Raw genomic sequence first — 27,872 nt, 5'->3', positions numbered from 1 at the left:
TGTCCTGCCACGTGATGGAGAGGTTGAAATCACCCAATAGGATGACGTCACCGAGTGATAATGCTTGTAACAGTGAGTCATGGCAAGCTTCTAAGATGTACTGAGGAGTGTTCTTGTGCGGTCTATAGAAGCACCCAATAAACACAGAGCTACATTTTGAAATAAACACTTCGACCCAAATAAGTTCACAATTCCGTTCAAGATCCAATCTTCTCTTGTTCTTCCACTTATTATTTATACAAATCATCATTCCACCTCCACCTCCACGAGTTATGCGGTCTTTATGAAAGGTGGAGAAATTATTTGAGAAAATAAGTTCACTGTCGTTCACAGATTCATTGAGCCACGATTCGGTCACTGCAAGGCAATCCAGTTCCATTATCTCGCCTAGGTTGATTGAGCATTCGAGTAATTTGTTTTTAATACTACGAACATTCTGGTAATAAATATTAAAAGCACTGGTGGAGTCTGGACCAGATGGACTAGGGTTTATGTGAATATCACCACAAAGCAAGAGAAGATAAAAGAGAATGAGGTACTGTTTTGTTTTTGTTTTTGAATCATACCTTGTCACACAGTCACTGGTAGTTCCTCTGTCACTTTCAGTAGAAGCTAAGAAAGCACATGGCGGTCTCCTTGGTATGCAAGCAGCAGCAATGTAATGGAAGGATCTTTCACTGCACTTCAGTCCATGTTTCATTGGCAACACTACACTTGGGAAAGTCACAGCACCGAAGAAACATGACGACACCAGAACAAGCACCCAAACACCACACACAACCACCAAAAAAGATTTTAAAAAATAAGAGCACCACTTTGCATCGACCTGGAGCCTGACGCCATCTTGGTATCTTGAAGTGAGAGTTTGGTACAGATCGTAACATACTCCTGGCCTAATAGTGCTACACCTGCACTGGGCTTTGTGACTTTGTCATCGTTATTTTTGCAGCTTCTCATCTTTAGTTGTTCCATCTCATTTTCAACAGACTGCAATACACACGCAGGAGCAAAATGATGGAGTTCTGTACATCAGAAGCAACACTTGTCGTAAGCTGGGCATTCTCCTTCTACATGTGCTCTTCGGCACTTATTGCATTTAACATAGTAGTCCGGTCGAGTCTTACGACGACTAATACCTATATCGTTAAGTCATCTTCTAGATGAATTGTAAGCACTCGATGTACTGTCAGAATGTTTTATGTTCCTTGTCTTCCATCTTCCTTTTTTTGTCAGTTTTACCCACCTGCTCCTGGACCACTAAAAAGTGCCATCTGTTCTTTGGTGATTTTGTTGCCATGTTCTTTAATCCAAAAACAAATGGATCCCGCAATGAATGTTCCAAACAAGATTCAAAATTACAAGTTGCTTGATTCCGTAAGGCTATCACGAACTGAGCTATTGACTGGAATTTAGTTGCTTAAGGTTGTGAAACTTCCATCTTTTAGCAATTTCATGCGTCTTTTGGCTGTAATCTAACATCAGTCGCTTTAACTCGTTGAACGACTTTTGTGCCGGCATGTTTGGTGAACACAAACTCCTTAACTCCTTATGTGCTGGTAATCCCATCACCGACAACAATGAAGATACTTTCTTGTCCTAGAGTAATGCAGACGATAGATACTTAACATCAAAAGGTTCAAAATTCGAAAAAGATGTCATAGTGTACGTGAAAGTGTAGATTACTTTGTCGACTGCTCCAATCTGTTGGAGGTAATACACCCTCCATTCCAAAAGAAACCGAACGTTTAAAAGAAAACAAAAAAGCAATGTACATTTTGGAACAAATCATTTTTATTAATCAATGTATTCCCCTTCTGCATCGATAAACATATTTGCACGCTCCAAGTTGTCAAACGACTTCTCCATGTCCTTTATTGGAATGGTCTTTAGGACGGCGGTCGTCGCCTTCTCAATGGCATCAATCGATGCGTGCCACTTTCCTTTCATCGCCAAATGCAGTTTCGGGAACAGATAGAAATCGCACGGAGCGAAATCTGGTGAATAGGGCGGATGATGCAACCGAATAATGTGATTTTTGACCAAAAATTCAGTTACAAGTCGCAAACGATGTGATGGTGCATTATCGTCCAAAAGAGTCCAACTGCCGATTTCGCGATATTCGGGCCGAATACGACGAATTCTTGCCAGCAAACGCTTCATGACGCCCAAGCAAAACTCTCCAGTGACTGTCTGGCCGGGCTGAACAAATTCTTTGTGGATAATTCCTTTTGAATCGTAAAAACAAATCAGCATCACCTTAACTTTTGACTTCACCAAGCGACTTTTTTTGGGTGTTCCTTCATCCGGCGCTCTCCATTCAGCACTTTGCCGCTTTGTTTCGGGCTCATATTCAAACCACCACGTCTCGTAACCAGTTATAATCGATTTCAAGAAGTTTCGATCCTGCCGAGCACTTTTAACGATGTCTTTGCAATGCGCAATTCGATCAACTTTTTGGTCTTCGGTGAGTTTGTGTGGTACAAACCGCGAATTAACCTTCTTAAGGCCCGAAACTTCGGTCAAAATGCGGTATGCGGTTGTTTGAGGAGTGCCTAATTCCATTTCAATAACTTTTCACCGACGATTTTTTGTTATGTTTGATGAATTCACGCACTTTTTCGATGTTTTCTTCCGATAATCCGGTTCTGGGACGGCCTGATCTTTCGTCATCATCCAGCGTCTCTCTACCCGATTTGAATCGCCTGAACCACTCGTAAACTTGCGTACGGGATAGACACTCATCACCATATGCATTTTGTAGCATTTGGTGCGTTTCACTAAAAGTTTTACCCAGTTTAACACAAAACTCAATTGCAGCTCGTTGTTTGAAACTCATTTTCCGACCGATGTACACAATACACTGACAGTTGAAACGCAATAACTTTGTTGCCGTGCATCCAAATGTCATGACATTTATACCAGTTGTCAACGAGGGACTACGCCATCTACCGGTAAAATATTACAACAGATGGCACTAGTGGTACTATTTGTTTTCAAAAGTTCGGTTTCTTTTGGAATGGAGGGTGTAAAAATTTCTCACTACTAATTTGTGTCTGGACAGTAACTACTTAAACTAGATCTGTACCTATAATTTAATGAACATCGTCGTCTTCATAATAGCGCAATCTTTAATATTCAGTCTAATTTCCAATTTCATATACTTCAACAACAGGTATTACCAGGGCTTGAAAAATTCACTCGTCTGTTCGCCAGTGGCGAGTAAAGTCCGATCAATCAAAATCGTGCTTTATTTCACAGAAAAAAAAAAGTAAATTGCAATGCACCACCACCACCACCAGTAAACAAAACAAAAAATGTATTGATATGTTTACTGTGTCGCAAAGTGATTTTTGTTTATTTGTATAAGCACCGTGACTGCAAAGTGGTCTGTCTGCTAGTTCTTTTGGCTGGCTTGTACTTGCAAGCAAGATTTTTCAAGCCCTGGCTATTACCATATTACAACCACTTTATATTCAGTTCATCAACACGATGTAATTTCCATTACAACCGTGAATCTATAATAAACATAAACATAGTTACGCTCTTCAGTTGTCTCTTCCACAAACTAACACTTTGTCCGATAATTCCCTAAAGAACACATTGTTTGAAATACATTACTATAACTGATACAGAAACCCTAACAGTATTTTGGATGTTTCCCATCTTTAATATCTGTAACAACAATCTGCAGATTTTAAAAGTGAATGAAATTGCAAACTTGGGATTGGAATGGAATTACTAACCCGTTTCCATAATTCTAGCTTTATTGTGAAGAGTTTGATTTGGTCAAACATAAAATGATTATTACCTAAATCTTGTAATTCTTATATTATTTTACTTTAGCAGTAATTTCGTTAGCACAAGTCTGTTAATAACTTATTCGAGTGTTTTTTTGACTGCTGTTTTCTTGTATCCTATTTTATGTCGTCTTAACTTGAACTTCTTTTTGTTCTCTCTTGCAATGCTGTCATATTTCACAAATAAAATTAGAATTACGCTATTCGGATTAAAAATATCTTATATTGGATAGTGTGAACGCAAAATGCAGATGTTGACATATCATGAAAGTAAGAACTTTGTCTTTATCAAGCGGAGATCTGCACAAAGCATTTAAGAGAAACTCTGCAACTCATGGTTCAGATAGCTTGATAATGCATTTACCTTTCATATCAAAAAACAATTTAGTATATTCCGTCAGCTCAAAAAATCGTTGAAGAATCATCTCACGATAAGTCAGTGTGCTTAGGCTCAGTCATTTCTGGAATTCTGTATATGATATATTGTTGCACTCCGCTGTACACTATAGGTTAAAATCGTGCTTAGGTAAAAGCTCTAATTGTTCACAATTAAGAAAATAATTTTTTAGTAATATTATTATGAGTGAGTTTGCCCACCAATCATCTCAAACTCCACCGTTATTAATGTACTTCACAAACGAAGTTATCTTTTACATATTGAAAAAATATACCTGAAAATAAAACTTAGTATAGAAGTTTTTTTTTTTTTTTTTTTTTTCATTTCATTTAATTCTTTGGACAAGATATCGTAACAGTTGATTGAACGCAAGTAATAATCTCAGGATCAGACTAAAATATTTTGGGACTTTCCCGATTCAAGTATAAGTACTAACACCTTATTTTGGAAAAATAGTATTCACATGCCCGATTTTCAATTATTAGACTTTGAAACTATGCTATGCACAAGTATTGGAAGCCTCACAGAGCGGGTGTAGGAACTGTAAGAAATGGCAAGAAGCAATTTTTTGGAATTGATTCAGCGTCACAAGAATGAGTTCCATCTCTTAAACCGGAAATGGTGAAACTCAATAATTTCCAATTTCAAATTGATCGCGATAGAAGAAAACCAGTAATAAGTACTGAGAAGCGGTTTTCTACAATTACTTTAGCGTCCCAAGAATAGATTCCGTTTCTGCTTTTCTCTCTACTAAAACCGGAAATAGTAGACATCTACAACTTCTGGTTTCAGTATTGATCTCTATAAGAGCAATTTAGATACGATGAATTGCTGTTTAATATGGGTTCACTATTCCAAGAATTTCATCTCGATCTGTATCCCTCTATTCTAATCGGAAATGGTAGAAATCAACAATTTCCGGTTTCAGCACTGATTGCCATAGTGAAAAACGGTAATAGATAACAAGGAGCATTTTTTACATATTCATTCACTACCGCATGGATAGGTTTCATTTCAGACATTGTTTTCTATTGCAACCGGAAATGACACTACCTCTTTCGGTTCCAATATTGATTTCCATAAAACGAACATTAATAGGAGGCGACAGACTGTTTATATATAATATAGATTCAAGATCCCAAGAAAATTTCAATTTGATTCTGAAACCGGAAGTACTAAAACGCCATTCGGTTTCAATATTGGTTTCTATATAGTAAATATTCTCTCAAACTCTTTTTCCGGATTATCAATGAATTAGTGGTGCTTATACATGAAAGCATAGTAGAACAGTGTTAAAAAGGTAGATCTAACACATTTTGGTGATAACTGTATAAATGTACAGCATATAAGAAAACTTCTAATAAATAAATGAAAAGTATAGTTTGAATAAAAACAAAACCTTTCTCCCTGGGTCAAGACCTATAGATGACATTATTCTTTTGACTTCTGCGACAATGACAAGTGGCTAAACTTTTGTTACTTGTGATAGAGCGCTCACCTCTGACGCGTGGGGTCCTTCGTTCAGTCCCAACTCCTGCCAAGTCGGCTTTGTGGTAGGCAGACACCGTATGGTTGGATTTTCTCGGGGTTCATTCATTTCCTCCCACTCGCCAATGCACCATTATTATCTATCCTATCATCACAGTCCCCCTTAGCATCGATAAATAATAATGGGGCGTTAAACTTAAAAAAACTGGAATGGCGGCACCATTTGACTCAATGATGTCAGTGCATGGTTCTAATGCCTTTTTTACAGTTTAATTGGAGAGAAGAAAAGTTAGTTTAGTTTGAAATTTTAGTATAATATTGTAATCAAGGTTGTACTGAGACAGATATAAAAACTATATTACATAATACGCTATTGGTAATTCCTTGACACATTATTATTGAAGAGAAATACTTGTGTACGTTATGTGAAAAACTCTGTATTCGTCACTTACAGGAAAAGCGAAAGAGAATTTATCATCGTAGCATCCTATAGCTAATTCATACAGTTATAAGTCTTTTTAATTACAATGTTGCTGTATGTTTGTTCAGATGTGAAGTGGAAATGCTGCACTTCTTAGAAATAGTGTGTTGTTCTATTTTTTTCCTAAAATCTGTTAAGCTAAACTCTTGCCTTAATTAACATCACAATGTCAATACCATTTATTAATAGCATTTAAACTTCTACTTTAAAAGTTCTGAAATTACTGTACACTAATCATATACAATAACCGTGTACTTTTCAGGATACTCTTTATTTCACCTTTCAATATCCACATATCTTAATCTTTGAATATCTTCATACCTTCAGACCTTATCTCATATACTCTCTAACGTAACTCTGTTTATTCCTTTCAACATTATTCTGCAACAAACTCCAAACTTATAACAGCTAATGTGATCCCTCAAACAAAACTCCATGAACAACTAACTTGTTATCTTCCAAAAACTGTATAGCAACCATTCTCACTTCTTCTCTTTTTTTCCGGCACAGTTCTAACACTAAAATACTTTCCACCCTAAAATATTAATTAAGCCTCATTCCACACCCCAAGCTTCATGCTATCTCATACCCCTAATAAATAGGAGGTATTAGAAATACAAATAAAACAGTAGTTCCGTGAATCTTGCTTCACAGTGAAGTGAAAACAATCATAGTTACTTATTTTATAAAGTTAGTACATTTCTTGTATCTGTAACTTTATAGAGATTTAACTTCAGATATTCTATGTGTATTTCTAGTTTGAAGTGTTATGTATTATTTAATCTGCTGTTCGGTATTTTCAACGAAATAAAATTGAAAACACAGAATAAGTTAATGTATAATTTACACTAACGTGAAAGCACAACAGTTTAGTAGTTGAAGAAACATCTGATCAACTTTAGCCATAGAGCTGTATTAGGGAAATAAACTGGGAAAGAGCTAGTTTATATCACTAAAATCTTAATTACCGGGAACACCTGTTTTTGACTCTTAAATTGTACAGTGAAGATTGCAGTAAATATATATTTCTAATTTTCATTGTTAGAAATTTTATTTTCAGGTTTTTTTTTTTTTTTTTTTTTTTTTGTCCTGATGGTGGCTTTAATGAAAATCTAACGTGGTTTATTGTGTTTTTCATATAATGGTACGAAGCTGAATAGTGTCTTTCGTTTTGTAATCTCTAATACACTTTCTACTTGAAATACTGTGAAATGAAATAATACATCTTTTTAGGATCAGCAGTCAGCATTGACCAAAGGTTGTATGGACAGAACAAAAGGCAGCAAGAAGGCCAAATTGAGTTATACAGGAGAGAAGAGAGTGTTGCAGAATGGGACCCATCTAAAACAGAATAGTACTCAGGGAATCGGCCACTCTTCAACTAGTGCTGTCCAAACGCGCATCTGTGATAATTCCACGTTGTTGCCAACCACTTTGTTGTCATTTGAGACAGAGAAATCTGGAAGAATTGTACAAGACACTGTTAACTATAATGAAACTTACGTGGACCACACAAACAATGGAAATATGTGCCTCGATTCTAGGGATCAAACACTTGTTGATAGTGGTAATAATAATAATGTTTCCTTGAAACAGTTAACTGGAGATAATGGTGTATTAATAGAAAATGAATTAAGTGTCAGAAATACAAGTAACCATGTCAGTGGTGGGAAAGATAGGGAGTGTGGTGATATTTCTACTGTGAATACTAATACGTTACACAACGATGGGCAAGAGTTACGTGATCCACCTCAAACAATAGACGAAGCCATCCAAGGGGATAGTGTGGGAGAAAGTTCAAACACTCAAAACAGTGACCATCTTCCTAGTCCAAACCAGGCCGAAAGTACCTCAAAATTTATGTTTTCGCCTGTAAGGGAAATAAATACCGGATTTAATCCTCAAAAAACCAACACACCTTCAAACACGAGACCAGCAGCAAATTCAGCGTCTAGTTCAAAGCTACCCATTCCTCGTTTACCAAACACTAAAAACTCGTGTAAGCAAATGGCAAATATTATAATTTTCCCACCAATTGCACCCACAAAACCAAGGCAGAAATACAAACCAATTCAGCCGAAGCCAATGTGTGATGATAGCCAATACTTAACTACAAAAGGGGACAATAATTACGCGTTAATGAAATCAGTTTCGGATGGGACTATTCATTCAGATATTTCAGACGAGAAGAGCAAAACTGGTAGTGGAGTATTAGGATGGAATGAAAATGCAAATACTGGGCTAGGGTTGAAAGAAATAGGGACTGGTTCCGAGTTTGATAAAGAGTTGCTAATGGCAGCTAATCAGTCGAGAGATAATGAAAAGAGGGCGCTTACCTTTGATAACATAATGTCTGTTGGATCCAATGAAGTGAGCATTCCATGTTTAGAGAAAGACGCTTTAGATGATTATCTGCATGGTAGCAATTCTCAGGAACAAGAAGAAGAACTTATGCGTTACTTTAGTCAAAATGGAGAAGAGGAATCCGAGGTTGTAGATAACAAAATTTGTACCGACACTCCCACGGTTTCTACTGAAGACGGTAATAAACTCTCGCAATTACGTTTACTTCTTGAAAGAAATCTTGTGACCAGTGGTAATAGTGGGACTAATAATAGTTCAAATAAACCACTGGCAGGACAACAAATCGGGGGGCCGTTGTTGTCGTCTTCATCGTCTTCAGAACTAGGAAGTGATATGTCAGACAATGTGCAAGGGAACGATCCTCTTTCTAACATAAGACTACGTCACCATTCTGTGGATGGTAAGTCAGGAATATCCTGTACTGCGTCTGTAGTTAGTGCTCATAATCCATCGTTGGGAACGCGTCGCCGTGTAAGTTTTGAAACATCAGTGACTGAACATCATGATTTGCCCAATACAACGTTACCTATGTCTGTTCCACCTAGTCCTAACACTCGTCGAAGAAATTTCAGCTTCCTTCCAATTTCTCCTGGACCAGAAGCTCTTCATGCACCCCATTCTCCTGGCCAACCAGGGTCGTCAATTCCACGAGGCTCCATGTCTTCAAGTGCCAACGTTAGTCCCTTTGTTTCTCCTCGGAACACCCCTGTGCCTCGATCTCGACACAATTCGGGACAAGCTCATGTTGGAATATCCAGAGGTGGTGTAACTAGTATGAACCATGCGTCAGAAGGTGGAACTCCGTTTGTCTCCCCACAAAGTACACCAGTTCCTTTTACACGTGCTAGACAAGGACCAAGTGGTCAAAATGGACGTACGATCTCAGGAACTAATGCTTACCAGTCGGGTGCACGCTCACGTCATTCCTCTGGTGCTGGTACTATTCGAACTGGTGGAGCAAGTACGAATTACAGTAATCCATTTTCACCTACGAGTGGTGGTGTGGATAATAGTGACGCAACAGCGTCTTTGAGTTTTCCTGCAGCACCTCAACACCAACCGGCTGCATTTGCAATACCTGAGAATAACCTTACTCTGGGATCGGTGCGTTCCCGTCATAGTTCAGCTAATAGCATGGCTCCCATGTCTCCAAGTTCAGCTCCACATTCACCAATGATTCATCCCATGTCTGATCCAACGTTAGGACCAGGTGTCCTTGAAATGGAATCTGGAGGTACGTTGCAAGGAATTTTAAGAATGAAACACAATCCTTATCAGTCTGTTGGAGGATATGGCGATTCGTCCCGACAAAGGCATATATCTGCTGGACATCAAAAGACTAATCCTAGTTTGGCCAGTCTGAATTCTCAGAATTTGGATTCATTGTCACAGGAGGTGAGTAGTTTATTGCAAGATGGATTGCAGTCTCTGGGACCAAATCCACTTTATCGTTCCCGTTCTGTTCCGTTACATCAAATGTTACAAAATATGCATCCTCCTTATCCAAGTTCCGTTCCTGCAACGAACAGTAGTTACTCGAGGTCTCACCCGGCGACGCCAGTAGTTAATCAACGTTTTACATTTAGCTCTGTTACGATAGATTCAGCTAATAGTTCGGTTGCACCGACTCCTGTCCCGAGTGAATATGCAGATTTCGGAAGTAGTGATGGATTATTGGACTCAGGTAATACAGACCCTATTCAGCTAAGTAGCATAGATTGCAATTTAGATTCTGGTGTTCCCCTTGAATCTGATAACATAAATCAAATACTCAATGATGTGTTGATTGATAATCAACCATCTGTGGAACCTGGTGCAACCGAAAGCATTGTGAATAACCCCAATTTAATTGTTAATCTGCGACAGTCATCTAGATCATATCCAAACACTCCCATACCCAGTGCATGCAGTGGAAGTAATGTAGGTACTACTTCCTTCTGTGATAATATTTCCCGGTCATACCCATCAACACCTGTGACAATAGCACTTCTTTCAGATACAAACTTCCAAAATGACGCAACCAGTCAACTTACTCTGAATGCAATCAATATTCCAACTGATCAGAAGGACAACACACAATGTAATTACACGGCGAGAAGAAATATCAACGATCTTCTGGACGAGCAGATGATGGAAAATGCATTGGCGCAGATAGAAGCTTTACAGGAGTGTGATACAGAGTTCTCTCAATTAGTCAAGGAAGTTAATAACGCAACTGGAGATTGAGGAATGTTCACTTTTTTTCTTATTGTTTCTGTTATAATAAGTTACGATTTTTAACTTAATACAAAACTACTTTGTTCAGATTGTGGAACAATTAAAAAGTATAGAGTATGTAAGAATAAGAGAAACTCTTCTACAAAGAATAACGTTTGCGTTTTGTATGTGTTGTATACGTTAGATGATGTCCCTGTTCACGAGTACATGCTGTTGCGATGTTATTCACAATACAGCAGTTTCTCTTATTAACACTCAATATGAGAAAGAAAGACTAAGTAAAAATAAGCTGGAGGAATAGTGAGTATAAGGCAAGGAAGTTTTAATATGAAATGTCAATTTCATAATTATAATAGTAAGTGGGGGCTTGCGTTCTTTGATAAATTCAGATTTAGTCGGTAAGAATTTGGGCTGTAAGCATATATGCATTCATGTATTGAAGGTATCTTAGATCTAATAGTTTTTCATTGGGCAGTAAAAAGACAGTTACTGTGAGTTGAAGTGATTGTAGATAATAGCACATGTAAGTCGAATTTCTGTGTTGTTAATGAACACAGTTGTGCAAACAGTAAAACATACATACAATCTTTGTAATAAGGAAAAATAGTACGTATTTCCAAACTGTTGCCCAATTTCTAACCTGTAGTAAAACAACATTGATTCCTTAAGCAATTATGTTAGCCTTTGTGGGAGGTAGAAGAATAATTGTTATAGAAAAACATGTAAAAGCAACAAATTATTTGTTGATTGTTTTACAAATCCAAAGTGAACCTAGGACAAGCAGCTGTATTCATACAAATAAACGAAAATGTGAGAAAATGATAAGTGAAAACAGAAAAAGCACACAACAGATTTTATATAATAAATATCAAGTGGCATGGCTATTGTAATTTAACAAACTAGTTCTCAGTTATGCTAAACTAACTTAAGAAGGTGGGAAGTTATGTTTACTTCCTAAGAATATATCCCATAAGTAAGAAACCGAAGACGACTAGAAATATTCAGATCTATACAATCTACAATTATTCATAACACCTTAGTTTTAATTTTTGAAAGTTCAAAATTTAATATTTGGTACGTTTTAGGTTAGAATTTGTTTCTATTATCAGTAATATCGAGGAAAATAATCTTGTATTCACTATATTCTGTGATGAATACTGGAATATATTTTACATTTACATGTAAATTTTTTTACTTAAAGAATTTTTCATAATTAAATGAGATATTAATAACAGTTTGTCCTATTTAATTGAAGCTTTTGGGGTGTGGGTTACCCAGTTTACAATATTTTCAGATAGTTACAGGATAAGAAAGAAAGGATACATTTCCGTCCGTGCCCATGTCCAGATAGTATTATAAAAGTAAAAATAAAAAATGTGTGCAGTTACTTGATTTCAAAATTGAAACTAACACCTTTGTGAACTATTCTTCATAAATCCTACGATTTTCCCATCAGACATTCAAAAATATATCAAAATACAAGTATTATTGCTAGTTTTTTTTTTTTTCAGATTTATATTATGTATAACTCTTATGCAACTAGCTGCTAAAGCTAAACGCTGTGGCATGATCTTAAAATAGAAACTGTATGGAAGTTGTCAGGATTTCTGGATTAACTGAAGAACAATTGCTCTCTCGTGGGTAGTATGACTTTGTATTGCATGTATAGAATCGTGTTCAAAAAATCCTGGTCACCCACATTCCTTTGATTAAAAAAAATCACAATGACATACATTAGAAATACAGAGGTTCGTATTTCTGTCGTAGTAGTAAGTATATTCAAATAGATGCTGTCTTCGTATGTGAAAGTTTACACGGAGTTGTTGCAGAATCAATGTAGTAAAGATCTCAGAGACAAAGTAACATAATCAAATTGAGTAATGTAACCAAGGTTTATATACAGGACTTAGAAGTCAAGTGAGATTGCAATTATTTTGATGTGGCTGTACAAAATCGCTACACACAGGATGTAAATGCATTTGCACAAATAAAGTAATGGGAAGCGAGGAATATCTTCATTGGATAAAATTATTGTAATAGCTTTTGTTAACTTGTTTTAAAAATAACCGGTAATATGAAACATATTGTGTTTCTTAGGAATTGTGATACTGATCATGGTAGAGCTTCTGATGTGTGCATTAAGTAGAAACCAAAAATAACACATTGTGCCATATTAATAATACAGTAAATACAAACTAACTTCAACTTGATTTTGTTAAGCGGCATTTTCTATCGCCAGTTGGAAGCAATATTCTAGAAACTGTAACTTCTGATTAGTTCTGTCCAGCTTTTAAAATGTGAGAGAATTGGAATAGGTAAACGTAGGTTTTAATATTATGCTTGTATACGTTAATTTGCTTGGGTTTTATTCCTTTTCTTTAAAAGAACTTGCACAGATGTTGTGCATGTATGTGAAGCTTGTCAACTCTGTGTATGTAATTTTACGCTACATGTTGTTGTCCTTGAGAATAATAGCTAAAAGAGCACTTACAAAACAAACTATGTAAGTTTCGATCGTCTGGAACGTTAATAAAAAACGGAGGGAGAGGGGAGGTATAAGCGGCGATAGTGAACTTTTCAGATTGTCATAGTCTGTGATTTGACTTTCTGTTTGTGCCGTACTTCTTCTTTCATAATGTCCGACGCAAATCGAAAAGCTTCGTAGTTTGTGTGTTAAGGCGTGTTTTATCAAGTTTTTTTTTTTTTTTTTTGTTTTTTTGTTTCTGTTTTGGTGTGTGTGTGTGTGTACATATATTAATCGTGTATGTACGTATGTATATACATATATTAATCATGTGTATGAGTATGTATGTATGTATGTATGTATGTTAATAATGATTATGTAGCGGAAAATAATGCTTCAGAATGCATTCCAAATCAGGAAACTACAATTTTTCTTTCTTTGTTACGTAGATATATAGATGTTTGTTCTATCGATTTTGTAAATAATAAATCCATGAAAAAAGGAAGAGGAATAAGAAAGCAAATGCCGTTATACTAAATTCAGATGCTCGCTTATTAATAATTAGTAATGTTGCTTGTTATGTTAATTTTGTATTATATAATAATTTCTTGTAAATCATGTACATTGTTTGTTTTATGTATGAAATTCTTCACAGTGCTTTCCAAATAGTTTAGAAATATACCAAAATATAAATGTTATTTTTCTATAAAAAAGAAGAAAATGCTATCTCGCACTCGTGTAAATATATATATGACATACTGTAATGTACAAAATACTTTGTATTGTGGATTTTTTGTTTGCAGAAAGGTACTATTAGGCTGTTTTATTTAGGAGTGCTTTGGTAAAGAAAATTATACTTTTCTGTAAAATACATTTGTAAGGACATTCTGTTTTTAGATGTATGTAATGAAAAATAGTTGAATAGTTTTTTTAAGTCAGTTTTTAAATAAATGTTGAATTTTATTTTATTTAGGGGGGTCACAGTTATAGATAGCTAAGAAATTATATGTAGAGTTTTCACTGATTTTCTTTTAGCTTATTACTGTGTCAAATATTATTGTCATTGCCCTGTAGTGGATGAATTGGGAATAACGTATGATATCATTGTTTTGTTTTCATTGTGGCCCCATCTAAAATAGCTATTGTTTTAAGCAAAAATTATGCATTCTAATGAACTAAGCATCCATTTAAGAGTTTCCTTCGTTAAATTTGCTCGGCGCATCTAAAAATTGATCCTTCAAAAGGAGAAAGATACTGTATTTAGAATTTTATCGAAATACGTACATACACTTCGATCCATATTAATTCTGTACTTTTCTCCTTTCTACATTCTATAGTGCTTCCAGTAAGAGAACGTCTCTGACAGCTCGCAGTGACATTGCCACTACTCGCGTGTCCAGGTTTTTTTCGGTGTAACTGTAGTGGCAATTTAATTAATGGTATAAGACAGAGTGATCGTGGTTGGTAACACTAGTATCAAAGTAGGGGCTGCAATGTCCCACCGCATGTGGTAAGAAACGTCAGAGACCATCTCTTGTTGGTCGTGCTTTTTTATAGTAACTTCTGTATAGCATAAACAGTACAACTATGCTATTATTAACCACTTAGAAAGATCTTGAAATATGTTTTCGAGATGGTATGCGTTTGTATTGGATTTAATTCGGATTTAAAGAAAATACAGGAATATTTTATTGTTCTGTTAACATTTTACTATATATTCAGTGCACGCTGCTTGTTGTGATTGGTTTGGAATGTAGATAGTAGGAAAATCCTATTGGTAACAATAAAAAACACAAATTGCAAGTTATTTAGTACAGTACATTAAAGCCAATACGTGTCAAGTTTCAGAAAGTAAAAATAAGAAACTCTTTATAGGGCACTTTTACATAGTGGCAACACTGACATATTATCTCTAATTCTTCATACAGTAGTTCTGAAATCTATTTGATTGTTAAAATCCATTTGAGTGTTGACGATTGTGCGTGCAATACATTGTGCCTGTTCGAGGGAAAATAAATAAATAAAAGAAATTCTGGAATAGGGTTGAATGGGTAATCATGAGAAATTTACTGTTTTAAACTGTCATAAATACTCTTTATCTTACTTTCTTTTAATAAGATAATACGTGTTAAATGTATCGAAGATAGACATGTATGTTTGTAACAGTATTTGAGTAACAATAGTACATTTCTCATATCTTTTTTTTTATTATTATAATAAACAATATTTAATCTATCAATTGAAATATGTTTTGAAAGAAATATATTAATTCTTCTGTACGTTATGTGAGTCAGACTTGCTCTACTTTTGTTGTCGACCAGTGAGGAACACCTAGACTTGTGTGTTTCATTGTTACCCATCAATCAACTAAATAAATAGACAGTGCTAGTGTATGAGTGCTGTATCCGTAATTTTTTCATAATTTCTGCAATGAGCTGTCTTCTTGATCATAGCAACTGGAAAAAGTGGAATTTTAACAGAAGGTAAATGTAAACCCTGGTCGTAATGTTGCTTTTTGTTATCTCAATATGAATATTAATGTGTTTGTAAGTAACCTGGTAAATTCCCAGTTATATATCCTTCTCTACGAAGCAGTGTTTGTATCAGTGAAGATAGTTTTTCCGTGTTGATAAGGAACCTAGAACCTTGATATTTAGTATTCTTAGTCTGTATAATAATTTGAAAACAAAATAATACCAATTTAATTCTGTTTAGTTTTGAATTGTGTTTATTGTAATAGACATACGAGTTGTCAATTGCCATTTCTTTAGCGTGTTGTTGTCTCTACCATACCCTTTAGTGTCTTCATCCAGTGTAAGCAATCTGTAAGTATTCTTGAAAAATTTTACATCGATTCGACTGTCACGTAAGAATGCGCTGATTTTTTAATGAATAAATGTATTGGTAGATGTATGTTCCCTTGTAAGTCGTAGTTAGACACTTGTCATGTTTGCGAAGATTTAAATCTATCTGATTAAATGTCATTTTCTAACTCTGTCATGAATTTTATGTCATGAAAACTAACTGCTCGTGTGTTTTATATAGCAAAAAACTTACCAACATCGTTAAACATTTAATACGAATCTTGGCCAAATATATACAAGCTATAGCAGCGTGCAAGTTAATCCAAACAAATTGTACCCAAGGACATTCACTGTAATAGTAATAAAAAATACACGTATTCAGCAAACTTCAACTAAATGACCTTCCTTGATTTGTTATCTCTTTGACATGGTTAGGCGTAGATTTATTAACTTTGCACAGATTGCCTTAATTTCTTCGTCGTGGAACTACACCTGTACAAAGCACCAATATTTTTTTCTTTAGTTGAACAGTCCAGTTTGACACTCTTGTTTTTCATACAGACAGTAGATTCTCAATTGGGTTAATGTCTGGTGAGTTCTCAAAAATCTGATTAACTTTTTGAGATGTGTGAAAAGTTACTAGGTTCTGTTGAAACACACCATCATCATTAGAAAACATTATGGACAAAGGAATTTCAAAATGACACTCCTGAGAAAAGCACTTCCAGTCATCCACTGTCCTTTCTTGAAGAAGTTTTTTGTCTACATCAGTCTCTTCTTGCACATTAATTCAGTGAGCAACTGCTTTTCCGACGGTTTTTCATCCAGCTTCCAGCAGCCTGAGAAATACTGTTGTGACATACATCCCAATTCCACCCGAAGCCATATCATGGGTTAACTCAACATTAGATAGTCTAGTATTTATTTTGATTCTAACAAGTAAACTGTTCTTACGGCCGCGTTTTCTTTCGTTTAAAGTATGAAGGATTCAGTCTCTCAAAATGGTTTCAAAATTGAATTTACAGTACCCAAGCCGACTCTGAAGTAACTTCTTTAGATCATAGAAGTATGTTTTAAGAGTAACAATTTTCGAAAACGTTTTCATGAAACAAAAGCTTTAGAACTTAAACTACAAAAAGTGTTGATAATTTTCATGCAATTTGTTACAGTAAATTATACTGTATATTACCATGATGTAATATAAAACTAAAGTTAAAAACGATGTATTACTTCCTTCTGATTGCTTGGTACAAAAGCGCATTTCGTGGATTGTTCATATCAAAATTATACATGTTTTACTCTCATTTTCATATACCTGTGGGAAAACGAGATCTAAACTAATCGACATTGCAATACATATTTTGATATAAAATTTATTGTAAAGGGCTTCCGGACAATTTGCTCTTATTGCTTTTGGTCACATTCATTTACATTTTGTAGTTCTTCTTTTAAGTACCCAATACTTTAAATCAGTCAATTAATTCCGATGTTACCGACAAGACTTGTCTGTGTGTATTCTTGGTATGGGTATGTACTTTACATGTGACTGTTCACATTGTGCTTTGTATCAATTTTTTTCTTTCCTTTTTCATAAGCAACTAAATAAAGAAGGGCAAATCTAACGAATAATAAAACTAGTGGAATAAAGATCGCAATATGCATTCTCCGGAAGTTTGGTTTCATTTGGACTAGCTTCATTGTTTATAAATGGATGTTGTGAAAGTCTGAATTGATCGAAGATTCGCCTAGATTTTTAATTGCCTGGAAGTTTTTTCATTTAATTTCCCTCTTTTTATTGAAAATAATAATTACTTAATTAGCTATAGAAAGCGAAAAGCGTACACTAGTCTGATTAGACCTGATCAATGTGTCCCTTCTTTCCGTACTTTTAATTTTTGCTGTATTTAGTACTAAATTAAAGCTTCTATTTAGCAGATTGCTTTCCAGTGTTTACAAGATGTAAATGAAGAGCATTAGTGTGTAGGAGGGACTCATTATGGACGCTGATAAGCATGTTACTCTAATAATTTTTTTTTTGATATAGAGATGGAAGTTGAGTGGATTGTCTTTTACTATATCTCCGTAAATGTTAAGTTACAAAATTGATATGCATTACTTTGTCTAATCAGAAAATATCATGCCAAAGTATAGTGTATCATACTGTCTTTTGGTCCCGTTGTTTGGCAGAGATGACACCATAGGACCATTAGTGAGTGAGGCACACTGTATTTTTCCTGCATCTTCGTCGTTCAGTGGCCCAAATTTCTTAATTTCTTTTTACTGTGCATGATTATGAAATAAGTCTTATTTATCACATTGTCCGGCACGACTTACACAGTCTAGTTTCAAAACTGATTTACTTAAAAATATGTAAGTAAAACTTTTAATTCAATATACAACCAACCTTTCGGTTTTGATTTCTTTACATCTGTGTAACAAAAACTTACACACGAAAGAAGAAAAGTATGATTTTATGTTACTAGGTTGTTTTACCAGATTATTTTTGTAATGAGTATATAAAAAACAATGAGTATATAATCAATATAAAAATAACTTTTATGAAATATTTTAGAATATTTAAAGACAGACTTGGTATTAATAAAATGTCTGAAAGATAAGTCGTCTACAAGGTGATATTAGTACTGCAAAAAGGAAAGAAGAAATGGTTAAGATAATATACCATGAGTAGAAAATATGATAAAAACATTTTAATAAAAGTGCGATGTGCAGTTACAGTTGCCAATTTTTTTCTGTTTATAATGAATTTCTAAGGTTGTGATGGTTTTCATTTCATATAAATTACTCTACCTCACTGTGAGAGCAGTTGTTCTGTTGGTTTCTTGAACGACATGTTGAAATATGGGAGAAGAAAACTATGTAATGGAATGTTGTTTGAATTGTCGCAGTTGTAAATTAAAATATAATTTTATGTGGTACAATAAGATTAGCGGAATATCCCAAGCATATATATATAAATAAACGCAACAACCAAAGTATGTAGAAAAGTACGTGTGTCGAACAAGAATATCAGGATTTCTATCGAGGTAGAAGTTGCAGACGCTCAACGTTTATTCTACAAATTTTACTGAATTGAAAACGGTACATTGGTTTCATACTATCTGCTGCAACAGCGTGGAGTAGTTAATTGGGAGAATTCATAAATAATACAATTCTTCGCATGTTACAAATTAGATTTTATCCATTCCTCAATGAGTTGCAACAATCCATTTGCTGAAACAATTGATAAACGCTTCTCAGTTCGTATTTAGAGTAGTTCCCTTTCTTCATGGTACTCATTTGATTGTTTCATTTCGCCTGGCTTCAAAGTACATGTGATTCTTTTACAAAGACATTATTCAGCAGGAATTTGAAGATCACAAAAGCTAAAGCTGATCTTTACATTTTTTTTTTCTTTTTGGGTCTTCGGAAAAGCCTCTGCTCACTTATAAAAGGTGTTGAAATTGATGTTCACAAGTGCCCATACAGGCCTGAATTATCTTTCTTTTATTAGCAGTCACCTTCCGCAGATCTACGTGCCGAATTTTGCATTGTATACTCGGATTTTGCAATGTTTAAATTTATTAAGAATTTGCGGAGGATCCCGTTACATTGTAGATTTCAATTCAGTCCACAGAAAAATGTCTGGTTGAGTAGGGTCCAGAGAGTAAACTATAAGTAAATTACGAGTATTCTGGAAGTGACGTTAAGTGTGTACTGGGCAGTAGCGTATGTAGTCAGAAATGTCAGATTTGCATCATTAACTTTAGATTATACTTCATTCAGTGTCCAACACTGAATCTATTTTATAGAAATCTTAAATGTTCAAAATGGATGGCGATAGCGTACACTTTTTTTTTTTTGGTTAGTTATACGTCGCTTTGCTTCTGCACTAAATCATGCACTAATTGCCCTTTTGAAGTCCATGAGTTCCTTAATTAAAAGAGCAGTAGTGAGTAAAAAAACTAAAACACTTCAACACTTTAATCTCTAGAATAATTTTTCTCAATATCTACCCCACCCTTCAATAGCAATTTTGATATTGACAGACAAGTAGGACCAGCGCATATTTATCTCTGTTGCAGATTAGAAAAGAACTACTTTCCTTTTCTGCACCAGTCGACGCTTTGAGAAGTCTTCTTTGCGCACACGCAGTGAGGTGATTGAAGATGTCTTCCTAACAAAGGCCTATATCGCCATACACTCTTCAACGCGATTGCTTCATCTACAAATGCTGGTTTGTCATCGAGGGGATTACTTATTCTTCATCTATATGTTGTTTTATCGCCTGATGAAAAAAAAAAAAAAAAAAAAAAAAGACAATGATAATGGTCATCCGTAACGCTTCTGTAGGTTATCGGTTGTTTGTGAGAGCTTCGCCTGTATATCTTTCCTTGTTTACCTATTCGTGAATACTTAAAGGTATGTGTTTCGAATCTGTTTAATCGTATGTATAAAAACATGTAGCATGAGCATGTAAGTTTATTGTGAAACAACGAAGTATTTTGCTCCAAAATAAATGTACAGGGGAGGACGCCGAGTTTCTCCTGGCGTGATTCGTGCAACTTAGACGTCAAGTTGATTCCCTGCGCTGTTAGGCGTAGTTTCACAAACTTACATGCTCATGTTGCAGGTTTTTTGCTGCGGACTGTACCTAGGTTTTATAAATATTGTCAGAGGTTTGGAAATGAAACACAAACATGTGGGCGATATATATTGGCACTCTTTTGCAGGATTATACATGGAAGTGTGGAGCATGAAGAGCATCAGTCAGTTTTCAAAATGTCTACCTTGAGCCTGGATGCAGGCCCGGAGTTTAGCGGGCCACTCGTCAATGAAATTACGAACAGTGTCGATGGGGAACTGGTGGGCTGCCTTAACCAGAGCTCGCTTCAGGAAATCCAGATTAGGGTTTCTATTCTTGCAAGCCTTTGATTGAAGCACTGTCCAGTGTGTAGTCAAGCGTGTTCAGATCAGAGCTGCTGGAGGGTCAGTCTGATGTGGAGATGAAGTCTGGGACTTGGCCTGTAAGCACTCCGATGTTGACTGTGCTTTGTGCGCGGGAACGGAATCCTGTTGGTTGGGGAAGATGGCGGTACTCACTAGTTCCACAATGGTCTCCAACGCTATGGTTTGGTATACGGTAGCCGATGTCTTCACCCTTTGTTCGACAGAATAACACGGTTCCATTTTTGTGAAGCTCACACCATGACTGATGCTGAGTTATGAGATCTTTACACCCTGCAGACACATCCAGTAGCTTGCACTGATGATGCGTACACACAATCATTTTGACCATTAAAAGACTGCTCAGCTGTGAACAGTCTCTCGTAGGAAAAGAGGATTGTTCTGTGACAATTTCCTTCTTGAGGAGACGTTTGGCTTTCACCGCTCTCTGCTGGCGTAATGCATCATTCGGGAAGTGCATTACGTGTACGTTGTTAATAGGCTTAAAATCCCAGGTTCTGACTGAGCACTCGTGATATGGTTGGTGTCGAAATGGATATCTCTCGGGGCACCACTGAGTCCTGATGGGACTTTGCCGAATCCTTAGTGTTACGGTTTTAACTATCTGTTGTGTCCTCACTGTGCAGTGTCTCTCACTACGCTGCTGGTCATTAACACTTCCCATTTTATTGTAACGCTGGATGGAGTGGTAGACAAAGTAGTTACTGATTTGAAGGGATTCAGGGTGGAGAACATGCGTGGTAGTGGTGGCATGCCACCTTATGTAACGCTGACTGCAACACGATTCTTATAGTCGTTCCACTTCATTTTTACACGTTCCCACTGCCACGCGTCTCACCGTGGAATGGACATACCAAGAACCCGCTTCGCCCATGATACCCATTCACTCATATCCAGCATAATCAAACGACAGTAAAAATCTCTGATAATATTTATGAAAGAACTACGAAATGTAAGTTGAAAACTTTTTTCTCAGAACACTATAGTTATGCACTCCTGCCCTTAAGTTTTATATTATTAAGTGCACATTCTTTCTGAACTAGTGTTGCCTGATTTTCAGGGAGGGAAGAAAGAAAGAGAAAGAAAAAAAAAAAAAAAGAAGAAACGTGATACTAATAATTTACATATATCAGACTTACATGTGGCTTTACATAATAATGTATAATAATTTTAATTGGAAACTGGGATACTTCCATTAAAAATAGTTGCAATACACAAAATATGAAAAAGATATCACAAATCTATGTTATATGTCAATGAAGACTTTGCATCTCTTAACTCTGCACTCTTTTTATACATTCAAGAAAAAAAAAACTTGCATGGCATATCGAAATTCACAACTTGTAGGTCTGTTATTAGTACGGAGTTACTTCTATTCCTGACATCAGTGTATCACGATCGATCGAAACTGTGATATGATCGAGCCTGCGACTAGGATTGAGGCACCGGTTAGAAAGGAGATACGAATGGAACATGTTGTATTTCTTCTCTAAACACTATCTTGCATCGTTAGGTTGCGTTGCTGTCTGTGAGAAATCAATCTTCTAATTAATGCATTTTTTTATTTATTTTATTTTTTAACTTACAGGATATTTTAAAAATGCCTTAGACTATAATCTATTTCTTTCAAGAAATAGTTTTACGAGGAAAATAAAGACCTGTTACGTGAAGCGTTAAAGAAAAACACAACTTACGGGGAAAAATATAAGATCTGGCAACCATAATCCAAACATACTGTATATTGCAACGAGAGACACAATGATATGTAGTAATTTTAAGTTCCGTGTGCTGTAGAGTCCTCTCGGACGATTCTAACAATAAGCTTACAATAAACTAAGAAGTTTACAGTGTATAAGTATAGAATGTATTGTTAGCCTTTAACTTCTGTTTGCTTGAGTAATTAATTGCAAAAGACTTCCATATGTAATTTTTACTTTGTGGATATAGTCCGTGGTGGCAAACTTGATGTTGCACACCTGTTAATTACAATGTCTCAAATTTTTAATAGGCATTTTATTATGCAGGTGATACATGCAATTCACATGAAGAAATGATGATTAAATTACAAACTTACGACAACGTTGGATAATGTTAGACTGATCTCTTACACAAATATATGAGTAAGTTTGCAGGTTTTTAAGAAAATGGCTTGTGTAGTTTATGTAAATAGATTGTGTTTAGAAATACTATCTTGTGTACATATATATATATAACACTTTCATAATATACTATTAAGGAAAAAATAATTTTATAATATCTGTATATTTTACATATATTCATTTGAATTGCTATAAATGATGTTATATCTAAGACATGTGAAATTGTAAGGGGAGTATATATATAAATATATATAATGTATATACATATATTTACTACTGTTCCATGGGTGTTGATTGCACAAATTATTATTAGATTTGTTTAAGGTGCTAAAACCTGTTTCGCCTGTATATAACGGCCACTTCCATAAGCAGGTTGATTTTTGGCATCTGATATGTTTTGCAGTTCTAACTGCTTGCTGTTTTATTGGAATTTATTTTTTGAAACAAGATGTGTGCGCGCGTGTTTTGTAGAGGCAGTTAGTTATCTGCTTACCAGTGATCTCCTGTGGCATAGCTTTTTTTAAAAATAATAATTGAGGACTTGTAGTTTGTGCCTCCGTATCGCAGATATTTGCAAACACTTTCCAAAACATCTGTAAGCCATCTAGATGATTTTGTGATGTACCTGACATAATCAAATCACAAAAAGATTGCAAAGTTTAAAATTAAAATTACATAATATTAATAGTTCGTATTTTGTTTTCTGGGTGTAAATACCTACAAATTTATTTTTCTTTAAATATTTCATATTGTTTAAGAATTCATTCACTTCTGTAACAAATTAATTTTTTAGTTTATGTATTCTCCTTCATGAGCATAAAATATTTTGAGTGTAGAAGGTTGACCTAATGATGGCCAACTGTATACTGTATTAACATTCATAGTGGGTTTTTCAAGATGCTGTGGAAAAAAGAAAAAAAAAAAACTTGTTCGAAACTAGGCTCAGATTTGTACTGTAATTTACAACAGACCCAACAGAAGGAACCGAACTCCAGAGTCAGTGGGAGTTACGATTATTCACATAATTTTACATGCTTTAATATAGCAATTTTAGATACGTATTCTTTTACTGCCTATTATGTCCATAAATGTTTGGTAATCAGTGTCTGTGAACGTTACATGCACCAGCTCAAGACTAGTGAATGATCATTAATGGTTCCAGCTGTAGGTGTCCAAAAGAAATTTTTGAAAGTTCTGAGTAGTGTCTAATCAACATTGATTTATTGAATATGAACATAAATGTAAGCTTACAGGTTTTTTGGGAAAATAAATATATGTCTTATAATATGATTGTGTATCAACAATGGTAACAATTTGACTACATAATTTGTAAAGAATAGGAAGAAAAAAGTAAGGGATACTATTTTCGTTATAAGCAAATGAAAGGAACGTAGTTTTTTCGCTCCTCCCCTTTTTTTCAATGTACGCGTGTCAAAGAGCAGGTGTGGTAGTTAAATTAAGATGTACAATGCTAGTCGATACAAAATTGTGTAGATGGGATGAGATAAATGTTCAATTGTTGTGAAAAGCATTATTTGAGCGGGAAGTTGTTCGCAGATGCATAGACTCGAGTCGGAAGCTGTGAATTCTATATTTTTGTAATATATACAATGAGGAATGATGGGATGAAGAAGGCTGTTTATGCCTTGTGATGTCAGTCAGCTACTTAAGTACAAATTTTCATACTTGAACATTTTTCCTGTTAAAAAAAAAAATGTCCATGTATTTTATAGGGAAAAGAAACTTCAATTGATAGGGGTTCCAAAATTGATGAATGACCTATTTATAGAATACGGACGACCATTATTTGCCTACTCTGATAAATACCATTACTGGTATTTATTTGACAAATACCATTACTTTTCACACCCAGTAACAAAATATGTGCATGTATGACTCGGTTGTGTGCTATTGATAGTTAAATATAAACATATGTGAGGAAAGTAACAAAGGAGTTATCACTTAGTGCCTTGCACAGAATTTATACTTATTGTTTGCTTTGTACAGTTGCCTCAATAATATTTTAGAACTGACCTTTTATATACGATGCGTGGAGATACCTAATAGTTTACATAATTCTGAATATGTTGGGAGTTTCTGATTAAGCAATAGTAACTTTAAAAAAATGTGTTGTTAAATTAAAGATTTCGCGTAGATGCTACAAATTGAAATAGTAAACTTTTATTCACAAAATTATCATTGCTTGTGGGTATGTTATCAATAATGAATATTCATTATAATTTTATCCCCGGGACTAATATCGAAGAAATTTAGAGTAAAATATATAGAAGCATAATTCGGCCCACCATATTGTGTGGATGACAAAGTTGGTCACTGACGTGCAGTGTGGGAATTTTCGAAACCAATTTTTAGGAAAACCTTTAGCGCGAAATGATGAACAACACAGGTGAATTTAAGAAGCTACGTGATACTGAATAGTTTCAGATCACAGAATGTCATACGAGTAGTAAAATGGGGACGTCAAAAATGATCAGAACACGCCACTTTTACGGGTAATGGACGAGATGTGTTAATCAGAAAGCTAGAAAAGGATTTGGGGAAGGCGAATATAAGAGTCGTAGAAAGGTGAAGAATAATAGTCCAGGGTACTTAGTTTCGTACCGGATAGAATTCAGTAGAGAGGCTTCGTTTCTGCGATTTTTTTTTTCTTAGTTTCTGTAATTGGCCTAATTGTACATTATGATGCTATTGAAATTGCATATTTTCATTATCAGTTTCTCGTTGATGGTTTTAAATCTCGTATAACATAAACAATCGTAATTATTTTAAAATCTTTAAGACTCTTCCTTTGTTAAGCACAATCCCCTTTTTACAAAAATCATACACAGAGATTGAAAATACTTCAATCCTTGTGAATTTTGTGATGGAAACTTACTGATATTATTACGTGAGGTATATTTGGGTATTTGAAGATATGTTATTACGGAAAGTCACCTATATGCAGTCTAAAGAAAGTGACATGGATCTTAAAAGACAAAGTGTGAACGTATAGTATTTAGTATGACAAAACTCTCTTCGTGCAAGCAGAGTGTAAACTGTGGCTTCTCTTCTAATTCAGCGATATCAGCACATATTATAAAGCCTACTTTTATTATTATTATTATTATTATTATTATTATTATTATTACAAAGGCAACAAGTTTATTAAATATTAATAGAAGTATTTACTTCACAAATTAAAAAAAAAAAGCCTCAAAATGCGAAAACAATGAATTCACAATGCTCAATGGAAATCTATGTTTTAGTTATAAGTTTTGTTGTATTTTAAGCAATTATTCACAAACCGAGCCATACAGATATTTTCAAGTTGCAAGAGAATTCAACAGATAAATGTACTAGAATTGTAAGCATAATATAAATAAAATTGTGGAAAGAATACGTAGAAAAAGGAAATGTAAATATAATAATTGGATTGCCAAAGTAGTTGACAGAAAAAGAATCGTCCGTATTTTACAAATGGATGGGTCACAATTACGTATTACTGTACTAGCAGTTTCTCATGGTGGAGGTTTCTGGAAAATAACAATCGTATTTTACGGATTTTGAATGACAAAAAGTAACCATATGCCATGTTTTGTTCATTTTATGATTCGTAACAAAGTACATATATATGAGCTACATATGTTTTTGAAAGTTAATAAAAATGTATTGTTTTTTATTCTGAAATGTGTGTGTTTTTCTCCTTATCCAGTTTAATGCATTTACAATTATAATGTTCACTAAGTTGCATCTTCTGGTTCTCTTTTACAGTTCACTACTAGCCGTTAAATGACGTGGGTGATTTGTACGATACTTACGCGAAATGACGAACGAGAAGACTATTAGAAAGACAGTAGGAGTTTTCAGATTTGTATTGCTTTTAGGCATAGTTTTTCCCGTCGATCCTATTTTTCATTTTATGAATTTAACGTCCCTCTTCAGCTCCGAGGTTGTATGTGACGATCTAAACTGAGGTCCAAACCACTATTCGCGTTTGTATCTGAGGCAGGCACGTTTATCAGGAATGGAACAATGAACATGCACGTTAGTCATTTACTCACAAAGGAGTACATATATAACTCACTCTATGGCCTATCGAACCTGAAGGTTCAATGCCGCGTTCACAAAAGCTCTCCGCTGATTTCTATCCTGAGCCAACTGGATCTAGTTTCTACTTTATATTCCTTTTTCTGTGAGATCCATCTTAATCTATACGTATATATGGCATAAAAAGAAAGGAAAAAAAAAAAAAAAAACTGATTGAGCATGGAGACAAGCAACTGCTGTCTCCAAAGGTCAACTTACATCGCTACATTACCCCAAAAAGTATGTTTCCATCGCCAAATATGCAAATACCCCGGAAGTCCAGAGTTGTATTCCATTCATTTGAGAAGTAACCTTTATAAGGTATTAAGATTCTGTCAGAGCCAAATCAAATTGTAAATACTAAGGGATGATCACCTTTTAGCACTCCCTATACAACTACACGATAGGGAAGCAGAATCTATGTGGCTACCACTGAGGAAAGAGTATAGAAGGTATGTGTGTCGTCAACCCCACACATACGCATTGTATCCATCGCATTGGATTGTTTGAAATTCAACACGGAGCTTGAGTTTACAGTACTGTTTCGCCTATCGTCAGTGTGTGGTGTATCACGGATCGCAAAGTGAATAGGTTTTGTGAAGGGTATATCTTGGCACTTTTCCAAGCAATTTATTTGTCATAAATTCAAAAATAGTGCAAAGGTAGTGAATGGACCATTGGATCAACTTCTATCAAGAACATAATTAAGC

General features: G+C 35.0%; 1 protein-coding gene across 1 annotated transcript in view; it reads left to right on the top strand.

Moving 5' to 3' along the window:
* The window catches only part of LOC145668467 (uncharacterized), a 53,821-nt gene extending 27,058 nt beyond the window's left edge, over positions 1-26,763 (top strand). Inside the window, exon 7 of the mRNA XM_081736381.1 lies at positions 7,397-26,763. Within this exon, the coding sequence (XP_081592507.1) occupies positions 7,397-10,753 (3,357 nt within the window). The 3' untranslated portion in view covers positions 10,754-26,763. The remainder of the gene's footprint in view (positions 1-7,396) is intronic.
* The last annotated feature ends 1,109 nt before the right edge of the window (positions 26,764-27,872 follow it).

This window comes from Thermobia domestica, chromosome 13 (assembly GCF_964235325.1).
Source record: "Thermobia domestica chromosome 13, izTheDome1.hap1.1, whole genome shotgun sequence".
NCBI classification, from domain to species: domain Eukaryota; kingdom Metazoa; phylum Arthropoda; class Insecta; order Zygentoma; family Lepismatidae; genus Thermobia; species Thermobia domestica.
Note: the sequence above shows the minus strand (reverse complement) of the source record. Positions and strands in the feature narration are given on the sequence as shown.